Raw genomic sequence first — 17,549 nt, 5'->3', positions numbered from 1 at the left:
ACAAAAAAACACAAGCAATTCAGAGGAGGATAGAATGGACGACTTGTAGGAGGAGGATGGAACATACGACTTGTAGGAGGAGTATACACAATAAAGGAAGAAGGGACATGAAATTCTTGAAGCAATTGATCTATGGAAGAGGTCTTCGGAGTAGAGGACCCCTAGTCTATCGGTGACTGGGGTACCCTATCCTCTTCTTCCTCCTCTACTAGTGAGATCTCCTCTCCTCTTCCCTAAGAGGAGATCTAGATACCTGTGCTCCCACACCATAAGTCTGCCCTCCAAGCGCAGCCTAAGAGAAGAGAGGTGTCCCCAAGATTCAAGACTCCTTCACCTAAAAGGACTCTCTGCAGAATAGGAGTCTTCATGTAAAAGAAATCCTCTCCCAAGCAAAGGCGTGCTGATCAGCTAAAGATAAGATGAAATCATGCCTTATCCACAAGAATTTTGCCTTTTTTCCAAAAATACATATTACGTGCAGAGTCCCTATGGAGGGGGACGCCCCCTCTACAACTACAGGCACCATCCCCCAACGGGAACACCTTCAATAATCAGGAAAATTGCTTCTCTGCTCTTGTTGCAGCTATCTACTCCCATTATAGCCATATTTGTCTCATGAATTTCTTATTTCTATCTCAATTTCTCATTATGATTTCTTTTTACAATTACTTATTCCTAAGTTCGGGACTAACTTGAGTATCGAAGTGTTAACGTATTATTTTGCAGGTCTTATTTTTCAAGTTCTTTTACTTAATCAGCCCAAGTCCATTATCAAGATCCAAACTCACTGGGCCCGTGCTAAAATTGCACGTATCAAATATATATAATTATTGCATTGTAATAGTTGCAAAAGTCCCCTTGCTATAGTTGTTTTGTAATATAGAGAGTGTTTGTAAAATCTTTCGCTCTTAGAGAAGTGATTTTTGTAGAAAAAGTTGGATGTACCAAAATCAAAAGTGGGTAGTGTTTGTAAAAAAAGGTGAAAAGCAGATAAAAGCTAAATTAGATAATGTTTGGAAAAAAAAATCACTTCTAAAATAAATTTAATTGATTAAAGCCCATTTTGTTCCTATATGTTAAAAAGATACTATTTTTTGCTTATTATTTCAATTATTGTTTGTCAATAATTTATTTTGATTAGTATATTTTATATTTATTTTTAAAAAATATTAAAAAAATATGCTTAATTTTATAAAACTCACACTACTTAATATAGTTATTGATTCATACGCAATAATTAAATATGCATGATTGCAAAAAAAATATTTAATTAATTAATTAATTAATTATTAATATACTAACGAAATAATAGACTAGACGATGTAGAAAATAAAATATAAATATTTTAAAATATTAAATATGTGAAAGTATAAATTTGGTTATTGTTAAATAATTCAAATTATTTGAAAATTTCAATATCAGCTTTAAATATACGATTATAAAAATAAATTAAAAATGATAAAAATTAAATAAAGATTTTATAATAAGGATAAAGTAGTCAAAAATAAAATTAAAATTATTTATAAAAAAACAAAGCAGCTAGAAGTTAGTTAATTAGTTTTTTTAATAATATCTAAAAATGCTATTTTAATCATTTCAAAAATAAAAAATTAATATTTCAAACACTTAAAAACACTCTAACAAAAGTTTTCGCAAACACTCCAACAATTACTACAAACAACATTAGTAGACGATTAAAGACAAGGTATTAGGCTGTTCCCCCAGCATTGCATTTACACATCGACATCGCTTAGGAACATGCAGGATTAGGGATTGGGGGGCAAAGGGCAAACGCAAATCCCCCTTTCACAACTCCCATTCAATATTCATGCCCATTGTGGCCCACTCTCCTCCAAAGGAAAAGCAATTTGTGCAGACATTTTGGTAGAGGGTGGGTTTCGCAATTTTCTTGGGGTGGGGTGGGGGGAGGGGGGCGTATTGCACAACAACCCCACTGCCCCATCGCTAAAACCCACTCAAACAATTATTATTTGTACTCGAACCCGAAAGGAGAAACCAAAGAAATGTTAAAAAGCACAGCATCTCTCCTTTCTCCCTACACTACAAACGGGAAGTACAGCTTGGGGGATTCTGGGAGGAGTTGAAAGTGGTGGAAGTAGAAATTGGAGCAATATAGTGTTGTTTCTTTTTTAAAAAGGTTTTGTTTAATTTTCTGTATAACCCGGAGTGGTATTACGGAAATTGCTTCTTTGTTGAGTAGTTCTTCAGTTATACTTGGGGTACTTTATAATTACACCAGGTGTTTGAAGGTGGGTTTAACTGAAAGAAGATGCCTAGACCGGGACCGAGACCGTATGAGTGCGTGAGAAGAGCTTGGCATAGTGAAAGACACCAACCCATGAGAGGCTTGATTATTCAACAGATTTTCAGGTACTGGTACTTTTTTTTTTTGTTGAGAACTTGTTTTCTAGGAAATTTGTTGAGTTTATAACCATGTATTTGAACAGGCTTGTACATGATAATCACCCTTCTGCAACTAAAAAAAATAAAGAATGGCAAGAGAAGCTGCCTATTGTGGTGTTGAGAGCGGAGGAAATCATGTACTCCAAAGCCAACTCTGAGGTTTATTCTTTATCTTATATTCGAAATTGGTTGAGCTGAATTTGGCAATGCAGTTATCCGTTTGTCTGTGTTTATGTCTCATTTTACGTTGGGTAGGCTGAATATTCGAATTCTGAAACGCTATGGGACCGTGTCAATGAAGCGGTTGATACGATAATTCGGAAGGATGAGCGCACCGAGAGTGGGGAGCTTTTGCCTCCATGTGTTGAAGGTGCACATTTATCCTCTACTTCTATATGTCAGTTAAATTCGAGCACTGAAATTCTGTGCTGATGCTATTCTATGTTTTAGATGTATTGTTAGTCTGGACTCTGATTTGTATCATGTGCATTGGACTGTGTTTTCAGCTGCACTTAACTTGGGTTGTGTTCCAGTAAGAGCATCGAGAAGCCAAAGGCACAATAATCCGCGAACATACCTCAGACCAACACATCAAGAATGTGGTGATATGCCCCCAAAAGTTCTCAATGAGAAAGCTAATGACCGCAATTCTGTTTTGATGCCTTTGCATATATCCAAAAGCTCAATGCTTAAGATGCCCCAAAATGTAGATACAGCTAGATCAGTTTGGGAGTGTAACAAGCATATTACACTAAATACTACTCAGCGAATTGCTTCTTCATGTGATAGACATCCTTCTATTGGCAATAGAAATAGTATTGAATTCGATCATGACACTTCATTGAACAGGGGCTCGGTATATCCCTTGTACTATGGGACAAGCTTCAAACCTGAAGTTCCTCAGTTGGGCTTCCAGGAACCTCAAAAGTCTGATTCAATAATTGTTGGTGTGCCAATATTCTCATCAGTTGCTGAAACTACTGAAGTTGGGTGCTTGCAGAATCTATTCCCTTATGGTGATGATATTAATGTTGCAAAGGAAACCTATGAAGCTGCTTCCAAAGACTACAAAGGGAAGGGATCCGAGATGGGTTTTGACTTGTCCTTGAGGTTGGGTCTGTTTTCTGACTCAAACTCAAGCAGGGAAAAGGAATCTGGTTGTGGAGCTGATAGAGTTGGTCATAGAGTTGTTCCGGTTGAAGGCCGGCTCAAAGAAAAAGAGTTTTCTTTCTTCCCTGTGGAGTCTGCCTATGAACACTCCTGGTTGAATAAAAGTAGGTGGAACTCAGAGGGTGAGAATCAGAACACAGAAGTAGCTTCTAGGAAACGTAAGCTTCCCACTAGTGCAGATATAGAAACTGATCAATTTTTCTGGTCACAAGATTCAACTTCTAACCATTTGGCTGGTCAAATGAGAAGACCTGGTTTGTAGAAAATTGCTCAATTTATTGTATTACATATTATATTTTTCCAGTGAGAGGAGAAAATGGAGATGCAGTCGTATGTGTTTGAAGTTCTTGTTGTGCCTTTTGCTAACCTTTATGCTCATGCTGTCGATGGAGAGTATCACAAGCAATTCGTGAAAGGATTAGTTGCACTGCATCAGAGGTCCTATGGATGCTGTATATCACCTTATGGAACTTTGGTAATGCTATGATTTTAGGGTTGTTAGTTTTAGAATTCAAATTCTGTTTATAATCCATTTAGAATCTGCTAGCACTGACAGCAGTGAATTGTTAACAAAATCTTACATACAACAATCATCAGTTTCCAGCTTTTCCTGCAGCACTCAATCATATTAGAATATGCAGAATAAGAATTTTGAAGTGTGCTAATCATTTCATATTATAGAATAGATGGTCAGACAACTCTCTGTTCCTTGTTCCTGGAAAATTTCACATTATTTGATACAAGTTTTAAGTAGCTTGTTCTTTAGCTACTTGGCGATATGTCTATTTCATGTGATGCTGGAAAAAATAATGCCGAACCAAGATTGTCTCAGAAGAAGAGCAAATGTTCCTCATTGGCCTGCTAATAACTGGTACATCTGAAAGTTGTTCGAATATGTGCTTTGGTATACTATTACTGCTCGCCATGTTTTTGTTTAGAGCCCAGGTAAACTGCTTGCTGTGAAGCAAGAAAGGGCTACTCCTTGCGTGTGCTTTGATAAGGACTGCCCCTGGTTGAATCCTTCTGAATAAGGATGGTGCAAGAAGTAAATTCTATGACACATGGACTCACATGTTGTTTAATAGTTTATGTAGTTTTATTGTTAAAACTACTCAGTATATTAGTTAGGAAGAATTGTAGCAGATGTTTCTGTTTATGTTGGTCACTTTATCTAGTGAATGCCCTGCATTTGATTTTCGTAAGTGCATATTGCAGTGTCTACTCTCAAATGAAATGGAAGGGAGGGTTCCATTGGCCAAAAAATGATGTCTAACATGGTGGTTCTCTTTCTTTTATATGTCAGTGTTCTTCAAGCCTTTCAGGCTATGATCTTTACAGCAAAGCTGAAAGTGAAACACCGTCATGGAAATTGACCCACAAATTTCATGATCTAGAGTTCTAAGTTCTTAATAATTTGGTATTTGAGGACTGTTTGACATGAAGCACATACAACAAAGCGGCTGTGATATGCTTGTGCTTATAACTGTTCTAAGCCCTGTATTCTCGATAACACCTCTAACTGTCTATTGAGTTTATACAGTGTATTATTCAGCTATTGAGATCCATTTCTTTGCTTTCTCATTCAATGCTTCTCATGGTGTAGTTGGAGTGTTGAAGGTTTTGTATTGAACCCTAGCATAGTGATGGTGAGAAGATATCAAATGGAGGAAGGTATTGATGAGGAAGCAAGTGTTACAGTAGAAGTAAAATTCTGTTGTGGCTTAATTGGATAGGTAGCTTTAAATGGTGAAATTATTGACCACAATGGTCGCCTCAGAAGTGGCAGTGGTCCTGAAAAGTAGCATTCATTCACACAGACCTTTCCAAATAGGTTGGTTGGCATGTGTCTTTGAATGTCAATTCATGTTCCCAAATGCAACCCAACATTACATTTGGCAGCAGAGGTGGTTTTCATGATAATGGCTCCCAGCTCATTTATCCTTTTCCTCTTGCTCTCTCTTATTCTGTGATGCTATTATTGGATTTTGGCTGTTTTCAGAAAAATGCAAGTAAAGATAAATAAAAGTGAAGAATATCAAAAATTTTGAACAAATTATACCTACACTATGAACCATCGTCCTTTACTCATTCTTAGTAGCACCTAAAAGTGATACTTGGACCAAAAATAGTAAAACTTGAAATGTAAAGCATTTCTGCTACTGATTTTTAACCTATATAATTATCATTTGAGACTGGTAAGCAAGTCTGGAAAGGTGTAAACATGTATTTGTGGGCAGGGATTTCATGTTACAGATTCTGGTAATACAGTTGTTTTTTTACTCCATTTACGTTTCTTTTGCCAAATATGAAGAAGCTTCAGTTTTAGAGGATTTCTAGTGTCTCATAATTTTCATACCTGTTGTTGATTTTATTTCTATTCTTTTAAATTTATTGTTTGGGGATTGAGGTGTGTTATTGCTTTTCCAACTTTGGGGCGGACTGCAAGGGGACTGAGATTGTTGGATGGATGGAGTTGCCCCTAATCTATATGAGATTGCTAGATTTTAATGATGAGTGCTGAAAAAACACCCATTTCTCCATTTTAGTGATTTTTAATGGACAGTGATATGGCAAGATTTAGATGGTATAAATTATGTTACCCAAGTCAATATCATATCATATGCTATCATTATGAAGTATGATTTTCGACATCAGTATTAAAGAGAAGCGATAATTAAGGAACGTGATGGTTGAATATTAATTTTTCAAGTCCAAAAACAACACAATTCAAATTATGTCAACGAGCACGACCGATTTGCTCAAATAGTAGGCCTAAGTCCTGCTTACCCACCTATCTTGAGTAGGTTGAACACCACTAGCCCAACCTATATTGATATGTTGACGAAACAATATTCAGTTCAAGTTCAATTTCAATAACTTTGTGATCATCAACTCACACGATATGTCAAATTTATTGTACACAGGAAATGACACCTTACCCTCCAAGCAATGCTAGCAAGGATGCTTATGTTAATTGTATCCGGCTGGAAAAAGGCGTACAATAACTACTTCCATGACTTTAGTCTATTATCTTGATCAGACAAAATTCTTCTTGTTGAATTGGGGTCCATAAAAAAAAATCTCAAAGTATTCGTGCTCACCTATATTGAATGGATGTTTGTGCTTCATACAAACAATTTCCAAATCCATTTGAATTTTAATTCGATTAAATTTGAACTCGCTATTAGGTCTTCCACTCAAATACCTCCGACATTCTAGCTTAAATTCTAGACATGCAGTGCTCAAGTGTTTTTCCAAATTAGTGGTACCATGGGTAGTATGCACGATATCATTTACACCTCCAGCCTTTGTGAAGTGTTGATTCAAAAATGAATTGCTTTGTTTATTGGCTCTAGATTAATAGACCACCTATCCATTGCCACCACTGAGTTATGAAATGGTGTTGGTAGGTCAGATTTCAGTATAAGACGCCAACATTAGAAAACTTGAAAAAGAAAATATAATTATTATTATTCATCATAAGTACGTAAAAGGCTTTAATACAACAAAAATGGCAAGAATGATTTAAAAAGAAAAATAGGATAGTAGCGTTCTAGCAATACGGATCTTGATAATCATCTAACACAAAAAAATATGTAAAAAGTCTCAATATAAAACAGTCAAATATGTGCATCATTTTTGTTTCTCAAACAATGTGGGAGAATATTTTGACCAATTTATACTTAAATTATTAAAAAATAAATAAGTTGCAAAGTCTACTTCAAAATGGGGTAGACTTGCAAAAATACCCCCAAGTCTTTAGCTGCTTGAGGGTTTTATTAATTTTTTATTTCAATTTTGTGCGTGCCCACTCTTTTTTTTTTTAATTTGTTTTTTTGTATCTTTTGATTAATTGTTATTATAATTTTAAATAATAAATAATACTTAATTTAATGTATATTTAATATTAATTAGTTATTATTTTTTAATTATAATTATTTTTAATATAAATATTATTAATTAATAAATGTATTTTTTAATTAAATACGACTTATAATATTAGATTGTGTACATTAAAAATAAAAGTATGTTACAAAATTACTGATAATTATAAATTCTAATAACAACCGTCAATTCCATAAGTATGTTGGCATTTAGAGGTAGCAATGGGATGGATTTGGGTGAACCCGAGACCCGTCCTACCAACTCTAAAAATATTAAATAAAAAATTCAATATATGGTAAAATGAAAAATAATAACTACTAACTAATTAATATATTATTATTAAATATAATACAAACATAAATTAACAAAACTTAAAAAAAAGTATGTCCAAGTTGTTAGTGCTACTAACGACTTTGGCACATTTGACAAAAAAAAAAAAAAAACAAAACAAAACGTAGGGGAGTTGCAACTAATTAAATATTAATTTTATAAACAACTGCGAATATTATATTATATGCACATCTGACCTAATGACTCAAATATGCAGTTGTGTACTATGAAGGTGAGAGGAAAATAAATTATCTAAAAGCATCAAATACAAGATATAGGAAGTGGGCACCAAATGTTAATAAGTTAAATTAATGAAGAGGATGGTGGTAACCGTAACGTATAGGGAGTAATTACTCCTAATTTTTAATTATAGCTTTGTACAAAAGTTTCTCGAATTAATAAATGGGTAGGGGTTCGCGAAACCTCTTGTCTAGACACCAAAGATTTCAATTAAAAAGAATGAAAAAAAATGGTGGAGGTGGAGATTGGAATTTGTGGGCAAAGTTTTAATTTTCAGTTTCAATCTTCAAGCTTGGCTGTGGCGGCGGAGGTCACGGCAGCAGCGGACTCGAAGAGGCGACACGGGTCGGATCAGATTTTGAGAGGGAGAAAATTGATTAAAACAACATTTGGTGTTGGGAGGTTGTATTCAGGATTTGATTTATTAAGATCCTTTGATCTTAAGATTTAAAGGTACTGAATTTTTTGGTAAGTATGGTATAAATGGTTAGAGACCCAACTCAAACTTAAGTTATATTTTTAATGGTCTTAGGTCTGGGCCTAGGTTTGAGCCTGGGCCGAAAAATTTGTTTGCACGAAAATTAGATTTTTTTTTTTATGGGCCAGACCCTATTCATTAATAGCCCTTCTTAGTATGGGATTAGTTTTGAAAATATACACATCATCTGCATTAGTCAGAGTACACAAAGGTTGATATCTCTAAGTGATTCAATTGACTCATGTGATCCACACCATTGTTGTAACGTGACAGTGTGATCACTAGGGGAACTTGTTGAGCTTATGTGAAGTGAATGGGAACTTAACTAAAATGTGACATCCTTAAGGAGGTGTTCATTCTCTAAAGCGATAATATTTTGATTCATCACATAATTGCTAAAAGGTTTTTTGGACGATAAAGAAATTATCGCAAGAAGGGTGTGAGGTTCTGATCAAATCGGTGATTCATGCGATCTCTTCATACGCCATGAGCTGTTATGAAATTCCTGATGCCTTACTCAATGAGCTCGGGAGTATACAAACTTTTTCTGGCACCAAGACTGTACACAAAAAATCTCCCAAAATTTTTATTACATTAAGTTTTTAATGAAAAAGATTATATGCCTAATACACTGGCGTTAATTACAAAATTTACTGAAAGAAATAGAGGTCACACGTAGTGACTCACACTAATTATGCATATAACAAGATTTGCCTCTCTCACATATAAACCTTGCACCAGGGTTTGTCGACTCAAACCATATTGTATAGTAAATGTATCACACTTGTCATGTGATTGGTCGCTTTGCTTAAAGTGTACATCAATTACACAATGGTGTATTATACTTACCATATAATTAATTCAGGTCTACCCCATACTGTGGTGGCTCCCGGCTGCCAAGAGAGTTCTGGGAGCCTGAGCCACAACCTCCATACACCAGCCTTCCGAAATCCTTTGTTCCTATTCAGCCATATATAGTCCATAACAGAGCATGAGAAACCAAGCAAATTCCTGCGTTCCAAGTTCCTCGTAAGCATGCTGGAGTCACATTTCATTGATAAGGCCCTCTTGCAATATAACTGGCAAAGGCAAGTTTGATAACTCCCAAACCAAAAGCACAAGGGGGCACTGTGGAAAGACATGCTCAGCACCCTCTGTTTCTGACAAAAAAATGATTTTGCAATGAATTGCAACTAAGTATTTCGTTGTAAAATTTTCAACCGACTGATGTTGTAAAAAACGCATTGCAATTTTGTAATGATTTTTGTTGTAACTGAAAACTAATTTTGCTACAGGCTGCAGTAAGATATCTCGTTGTAAAATTTGCCATGAAATATCGTAATATACTAGGTAAATTTCTTAGCAACATAAACGGAATAGAATTAGTGTCAAATATTTGCAACGATTAAAAAAAATCATGGCTATATAACAACGATATCTATAGCAACAGAAAACTTTTCCGTTGTAAAAGGCTCTGGTAAATCAATTGCGCAACGGATTTTTTATGAAATCCATGGCTATTAGTCTATTTTGTAGTGTGGTATGCATTAAATAAATTTACAAAAATATCCTTATTCTAATATACTTATATACATCCCATGAGCCTATAACTGTACTTTCATAGAAAAGATAGTATTTAACTTCTTTCAATTTTTATTTTTTTAAATATTTGTTACACTTATTTTGTATGCTATTCAAATAAAAAGAAAAGAGTATTGCATTCAATACTTCCATTTTTGTAATTTGCACACGTATCAAATGTGCCCGACTATGATTAGTATACATTGAGATTGTTTTATTGAAATTCATATAAAAATTTCCAAAAAAAAAAAATTAGAAATAATCATATGCATACAGATCAATGCAAAATACAATGAATCCGAAAAGAATCAGCTTTATTAGTACTCAAGGAAGTAATAATACAATCTACATAATGAGGAAATTGCATGAAATAAAAAATATATCATAAAAAATTGTGCATCACGCTATATATCTAGTTATACAAGAAAGCCACGGCAGCAGCCAAGAAGGTGAATGGTAAAGCAGCACCAGCAAAAGATGGGGCGGAGTTGCTTGGTGGCGGAGGAGCTGTAACTGGTGGTTGGGTCGAGGGTGTGGAAGGAGTGGCCGGTGTGGGACCAGAGGATCTGGGGGGTGGAGTTGTGGAGCTAGCTGGTGGAGGGGTGGCGGCGGAGGAAGGTGCTGGGGCTGAGCCTGATGGAGGGGTGGCGGTGGATCCGGCGGCGGTGACGTTGATGGCTAGCTTTTGGCCGAAGTTACAATGCTGACTAAAAGTGCATATGTAGTAGTGGTCGCCGGCAGAAGTGAGGGTGATCCTGGCGGGACTAGTGGTTATGGGGGTGATGGTGGTGGTGCTGACGTTGCATGAGTCAAATTCTGCCCTTGTCACTTCTACGACGTCGTGGGCTCCATTTGTGAAGTTGAACACTGCGTACAATTGTAATAATGATAATCATGAGAAATATGATCACAAGAAAAAGAAAGTAATATTAATTCCATCCTAATTAAATAAAGGACAGTTTTGGTCCTTGGATACAGATTCTTTTTTTTTTTTAAAAAAAAGAAATATAATTTTTCTTAGAATAAGTTTAATTACACATACGTCTGATGCCTTTCGCAAAATTACAAATATACCCTTTAGGATGTTGTTGTTGTAATTACAAGTACACGCATTATTAGATGGTAAAATTTTACATATATTATAGTACATTACACTAACACCCTCTTAGGAGTGCGCCTCTATTTTTACAAAGGACGTAGAAGGTATATTAGACTAATAAGTGTACAAATAATCTTATCAAGGGCAACCAATATTTGTGTAGTTAAACTTAATTTTAAAAGATGTTGAGGTAATGTACTTTTTTTGTTAAGAACTCTTAAACTAACAGTTAATCAAAATTTCCTAACCAAAAAGTAATAAATAGACAAAAAATAGGAGAAAATATATGGAGAAGTTTTCTCTAACAACTGAATGTTCCTAGATAATAAGTGATCAAAATAATGGATTGAAAATTTATGATGAAGACTTACCTAGGATGTCTCCCACCATGAAAGGTTTGCCCCTAGCCCAGGTCTCGTATGCAATTGGACCACCAGGAGGCACAAGCCAGCCGAGGCCGTCTCCAACAGTGAATGTCGTGGCAGGCCTAGAGGGGGAGGGTGCAGGTGTAGCTGCTGGTGGAGGAGTTGTCGGCACGGCTGGTGATGGGGTGGTTTCCGGTGAAGGCGCTGGCGGTGGAGTGGCGGGCTGTGGTGCGGGTGGCGTGGAGGTTGCGGAGACATTGATGGCCAGTTTCTGACCCAAATCACAGTGCCTGTTGAAGGTGCAAATGAAGTGGTGCTCCCCAGCTGTTGTCAAGGTGATTGTAGCTGGCCCATTGGTGTACATGGAGATGGGGCTGCTGGAATTGCATGAATCATATGCTGTTTTGCTCACCTCAGCTGCATCATGAATTCCTGTAGTAAAGTTGAACACTGCAACATCCATTCACATTCAACAAATTAGACAAGATTTCAATCCAAGTGTACGTAGGACAAAGTAAACCTATTAAAATCAGACAAAAATTGCAATCAAGAGACAAAAATATTACACCAAACCGTAACTCACCGAGCACATCTCCCACGGTGAACGTTCTGGAGGCCGCCCAAGTCCGGTAAGCTACCTCTCCACCGGGCGGAACGAGCCAGCCCAAGGAGTCACCGACCACGTGTGTGGTTTGTGCTGAAGAAGAATTCAGCATAGCAGCTAAAACCAATGTCATAAACGCAACCACCTTCCATCTTCCTTCCATATTTGGTGTTCTATGGTCTTCAATCTCAGGTCGCCCCCTTCTCCTTCTCTATTAATGTGTTCTTGGTTTCAGTTCAGACAATGCTGTCTAAGTTGTAATGATACACAATGAACGTAATAGAGTGGGATAGGCACAATCGTTGTGTTCTTCTATTTATAGAACAAAGTAAGCTAAGTCTTTTCTTTCTTGCTTTCCTTTTTTTTTTTCCATTTTTTTTTTTTGGGAGAAAATTAGGCATTAAGCCCACATCATGGGGTGTTTGGAATTTGACCAATAGAACCTTCACAAGGATGAGAAGTGAGAAGAAACAAATATTGAAAAGTTCTGGTGAAGGAAAGTCAATTTGGAGCAAGATTTATGTAACGGGAGTAGGAGGTGGTGGGCCCATAGACATTAGAAATGAAGGTGTGAAGCCATGAATCAGAAACCCACTTTCTTGGACTTCAGGCCATTGACTTAGTCATACTTTGTGGTTTCGTGGAATTTTATGGACAAGTTTTATAAATTAACAAGTTTTAGGGTGAAAAGTTCATACTTTTGCGCGTAGTTTACTTTTGTTTATTCATTAAAAAAAAAAAGAGAGATATTAATTGCTTAAGTGATGCTTGTCTGAATTTAGAAAATTTAAAATCTGATTGAAATATATGAAGATACTTTGAATATGTTTAGATAAGTTGGTGATTTTGTAACTTATTTTGCAAGACAAGAAATGCGAGAATAACACCGAAAAGATTTTAATTATAGTTTTCGATACTTAAGTCAACAAGGTTGTAAAAAATGAAATATGAAGATTGTAATAATATTTACGGTGTTAAAAGTAGTACGACGAGCATATAAGGTTAATATACATAAATTTCTCGAGTTAAACGATTTCACGTGAACCATTCATCAAGAGACAATCATGTGGTCATTACAAATACTAGGTATATGGGTTCAAGTCAATATGACCCGCATAAAAAAAGACACGAAATTTAAATTGTTATGACGTTAATAAAAAAATTGAGAATATTAATTTGAAATAAGCTCCCAATATTTTAAGATGGTTTTTGTCATTCTTCTAGAGAGATTTAAACGCGTTAATATAAAGAACGACTATTTGATGTCCTAAAAATGATTCCATGATATTAATTAATCAGTAGTTATCAAAGTGTTAATTGAGAAATGTAGAACGCGTCAAGGTGGGAAAAAGCTAAGTATTATGGGAAGGTAATATTTGAGATACGTTTGTTTTTGTGGAAATGGTCCAATCTATGGAAGTTAAGTTGAAGCTGCTAATCCCACACCCTTCTCTTTTCTTTTTTCTTTTCTTCTCTTTCTTAAATATGTTGCCCAGACTCTTGAATTGCAAGAAGTCTTTATTTTATACCCTTACACCTTGTTTATTTGTACTGACTGGGTCATATTTGGCCCAATCTATCCAATTAGGTCTTTTACTTGGTAAATAGTCGATTTTAGCAAAGTCAGGCCAGTCTTGTATTAAGATCCATTTGAACTGGTGGGTTTAAAACCGTCCTCACCCATTAGATTAGATGTTGATTACATATCAATTTGAATTATGGTAGATGATGGTGGACAAAACCACATGAAGGGCATAAGAGCCATTTCCGCCAAAGCATTAAGGGAAGGAGCCTACATATTTTTGAATAAACATTTAATTACTGGACTTATCTTAGCAAGAAAATTATGTCCAAATTAATTGCTTGAGGTATTATCAACACCCGTCAGATATTGAAGATGTCTGACAACGGATAATTAGTGTTGATTTACCTTCTTTTATTAATACTTGTGCACTTTTTCGTTTATGGTGAATCCCTTGGCTTGTCGAGGTGATTGCCTAGCCTTTCATGTTGTATTGTGCCGATGTACTACCATTTATTTAATGAAATTTATATTTATCAAAAAGAAACTTTTAATCTGGACCAATTGAAGAAAGAAGTATTGTAAGTTATGATGGATGAAATGTGTCTGGATCACGAGTTTTTACTCAATATCCATCAATAGAGTTCATATGTAAAATGAAATAAGGTAATTCGTCATAATATATTATATATTTATATTATAGTTTTTATGTATGATTTAATTCATATATTATATTATATTTGGAATTATATAAGTGCGAGTAATTATGTCAGGGGTGTTGTAAGTTTTTTAAATATATCAATAATTTTAAACTTAAAAAATGCCACATTGTCGCTCTGTTTAAATGCATAATTTCTTGGGCATTTTTCGCGCATAGGTGGTGTTGTTCCCTAGTATTACTAAACGCATATATGTTTATATCTGTATATCTGTTTATGTCAAGATGCACAGTAAGTCGAGTGGGGTTAACTCAATTTAGGACCGGATTGAATCAATAAAAAATTGAGCTGGTTTGAGAGTTAGTCATAGGAATCAATATTTGGGACCAGCCTAGTCCAATGACTCAGGGCTACCTGGGCCTGGGGAGGGCCTATTGCGCCTTTTTTCTTTTATGTTCGTTATATATAATTTTTTGTATGATTTAATTTATTATTTATTTATTTTATAAGATAATTATAAATTTACATAATTATTTATAGGAAGACTTTAATATCATTAAAAAAAAAAAGCACATGCATGATGCGGGCCTGAATCGGGCCGGTCTATAGGTTGAGCCCGAATTCAAAAATGGACCAAATTGAGTCCCACTCAAAGGTCCAAGATTGCCCCAAGACCGGCCATGAACAGTAGTGGACTGATGCTGGAATTGACTTGTTCGAGCTGGTCCATATCAATTTTAAAATGGCCCGATTCACTGTGCACCTTGATGTGTATACGTAGTTTCTCTAGAAATGTTACACGATAAGCATAAATTAATATGGTAATAAATACTAACTTTTGCACCATTTTAGGCCCATTTACTTGGGCCTATTAGGCTGAATAAGAATATTATTAACGTCAGTGGCTTGTTTACATACGAGGATGGGGCTTGGTTTTGGTTACAACCCGCTACTAATCACTGTAGCGCCTTAGCTATCGCCCAATGTCGGGATCTGGACAAGGACTTGAAAAGTCCGTTTTGTCCGGATATTCGCTCGACTTTTTTCTTCAATCCGGATATTAGCTCGACTTTTTTCTTCTATTAACAAGTAAAAATTTTATTATTAATTCATATTATTTAATATATATTTTAATCAATTCGTCGTTGAATTCATTAGCAATAAAAATTTACTTTCAACAAGATTTTTTTTTCGGGTTAAATCCATCATGACCTCCTGTAATATAAAAAAATTTCCTATGAAATTTTTAATATAAAAAATAATCCATATGTTACAAATAAATAATCACACCGTCCCTGATCAATTTGAGTTTATTTTTTTAAAAATAATAACTAAAATATCCCTTTTAGTCAATTGGTCAAACTAGGCTTATTAATATATATAATTTATAACTATTAAAATATATTTATAATATATAATTATAATTTATAAAAAATTTAAAAAATAACAATTATAATCCCCCACCCCCACCCCATCTTCTTCCCCGCTCATCCTCTTCCCCTTCTTGCCCTTATCAAAGGTTCAAACCTACCCCCACGTTAGGGGTACAAATGTAAAAAAAAAAGGAGGTACTTTCATAGAAAAATCGCAGTCAAAGCCCGTGTTGCTCAAATTTTGTACGGAGGGAGTTTTTTAAACTTTATTTTATATCATAGGGGATATTTGATACTTTAATTTTTATAGGGGTTTTTGAACATTCCTATTATCACATGGGGAATTTCTGGATTTTTTTCCCTAGCAATTAAATTATTTTCTTGCAGCCAATCAACTCATTTAATTTTAGGCACTATTTCGGTCAACTTCACAGGTGATTTTGAAGTAGAGGAAGGAAGGTGAGTTGCTGTTTTTGCTAAACAAATAAGGAGGTAATTTCTGCACAATTTCTCTTCATCCGTTTTAAGATTTGGATGTCGTTTATGTTTATCTCATTGTTTTATATTAAATGCTAATTATCTCCCGTTGCTTGCTCACAAATTTTGACCTTAACTTATTTATTTTTTTTTTAACTTTTTTGTTTAATGATGTGTAGAATACTGAGATCGAAGAGGATGATCTATTGAGCTACAAGGTTGTCTTCCTTTTACGAGTTCCCTACTGAATTATGAATATGTAATGAAAACGAAAGTATTAACAAAAAATATTATTGGCTACAATATTAGTGATTATAAGTAAAAATCATGGTAAATTATTAGTGATGACAATGGAGTGGGTCTGGATCGAGTTTGCCTGGACTCGAGACCTACCCCGCCACCCTGTCTGAATTGTCCTACTCCACCAAACCCGTCCTGCCCAATTTAAAATTTTTATTTTTTAAATTAAGTAATGTAAATTTAAATTTAATAATTTAATATAGTTTTTTTTTATCTAAAATGAATTATGTAATACATATAACATATTCAACTAATTTTTTATAGAGTGATACTAAATATCATTGTTAATTTAACAAAGCATTGTTTTATCTAAAATAAATTATATAATAAAAATAATACATTCAACTTTTTTTTTTTTGAGTTTCATGTATAGAGTTGGATGTGTGTAAAATTATCTATAGATTTACCTATAATACTATAAATTTTTTTATTAATAATGTATTATATACGAATAAAGAAAAAAAATATAAAAAGATAGACCAGGCTGAGTTCGAGATAGGTCCGGTATAAAATTCGTAACCCGCCCTGTACTTGGCAAGGTCCACAATATTTTAGGACTCGAACCCGATGATATGAGTACCGAACCTGCCCCGTCTGGTGCGGGGCCCCGAAAGATCTAGTCCGATTGCCATCCCTATAAATGATTATATTTAACTACGATTAGATAAAATCGATACAAGAATTAAACAAAATGAACAAAAGCTAGATTCTTGCAAAGAAATCGAAGAAAACAACAAGGATTTTTTGAAGAGATGAGTCTGTGAGACTCCACGTTGAATGGCAATCTCCACCCCCTCCCACTTGGCTCACTTAATTCACTTGTGTATAACATGATTCTTTATTTAACTTCTATTTCCCTTCAACTTACAACAATATGAGAATGAATTTTTGGAGAGGAGAGAAATCCCCCTTTCTTGCCCTAGTTTTCTTAAATTTTTGTGTTTTGCTCTCAATGATAGTTATTTTTCTCCCAAAAAATATTACATAGCTAGAAAAGGCGTCAATTTGTCCTCCAGCAAAAAATTTTTTGAGGGCCACGTCC

The 17,549-nt window shown here is 34.9% G+C and overlaps 2 protein-coding genes across 2 annotated transcripts; one reads left to right on the top strand and one right to left on the bottom strand.

The window, feature by feature from the left end:
• The first annotated feature begins 1,714 nt into the window (after positions 1–1,714).
• Positions 1,715–3,937, top strand: LOC105166449 (uncharacterized). Its single transcript, XM_088882347.1, has 4 exons — positions 1,715–2,391; positions 2,469–2,583; positions 2,680–2,794; positions 2,931–3,937. Exons 1-4 carry the CDS (start codon positions 2,291–2,293, stop codon positions 3,854–3,856), a joined length of 1,257 nt encoding a protein of 418 aa, XP_088738473.1. The 5' UTR covers positions 1,715–2,290; the 3' UTR covers positions 3,857–3,937.
• Positions 3,938–10,401: 6,464 nt separating this feature from the next.
• On the bottom strand, positions 10,402–12,624 carry LOC105166448 (blue copper protein). Its single transcript, XM_011085799.3, has 3 exons — positions 12,156–12,624; positions 11,579–12,022; positions 10,402–10,975 (listed from the first exon to the last, which is right to left on the bottom strand). The coding sequence occupies exons 1-3, from the start codon at positions 12,337–12,339 to the stop codon at positions 10,521–10,523; spliced, it is 1,083 nt and encodes a 360-aa protein (XP_011084101.1). The 5' UTR covers positions 12,340–12,624; the 3' UTR covers positions 10,402–10,520.
• Positions 12,625–17,549: the final 4,925 nt, after the last annotated feature.

Source organism: Sesamum indicum, linkage group LG7, assembly GCF_026168435.1.
Source record: "Sesamum indicum cultivar Baizhima isolate 11 linkage group LG7, ASM2616843v1, whole genome shotgun sequence".
In the NCBI taxonomy this organism is placed as follows: domain Eukaryota; kingdom Viridiplantae; phylum Streptophyta; class Magnoliopsida; order Lamiales; family Pedaliaceae; genus Sesamum; species Sesamum indicum.
This window is presented reverse-complemented; position numbering and strand designations above follow the sequence as displayed.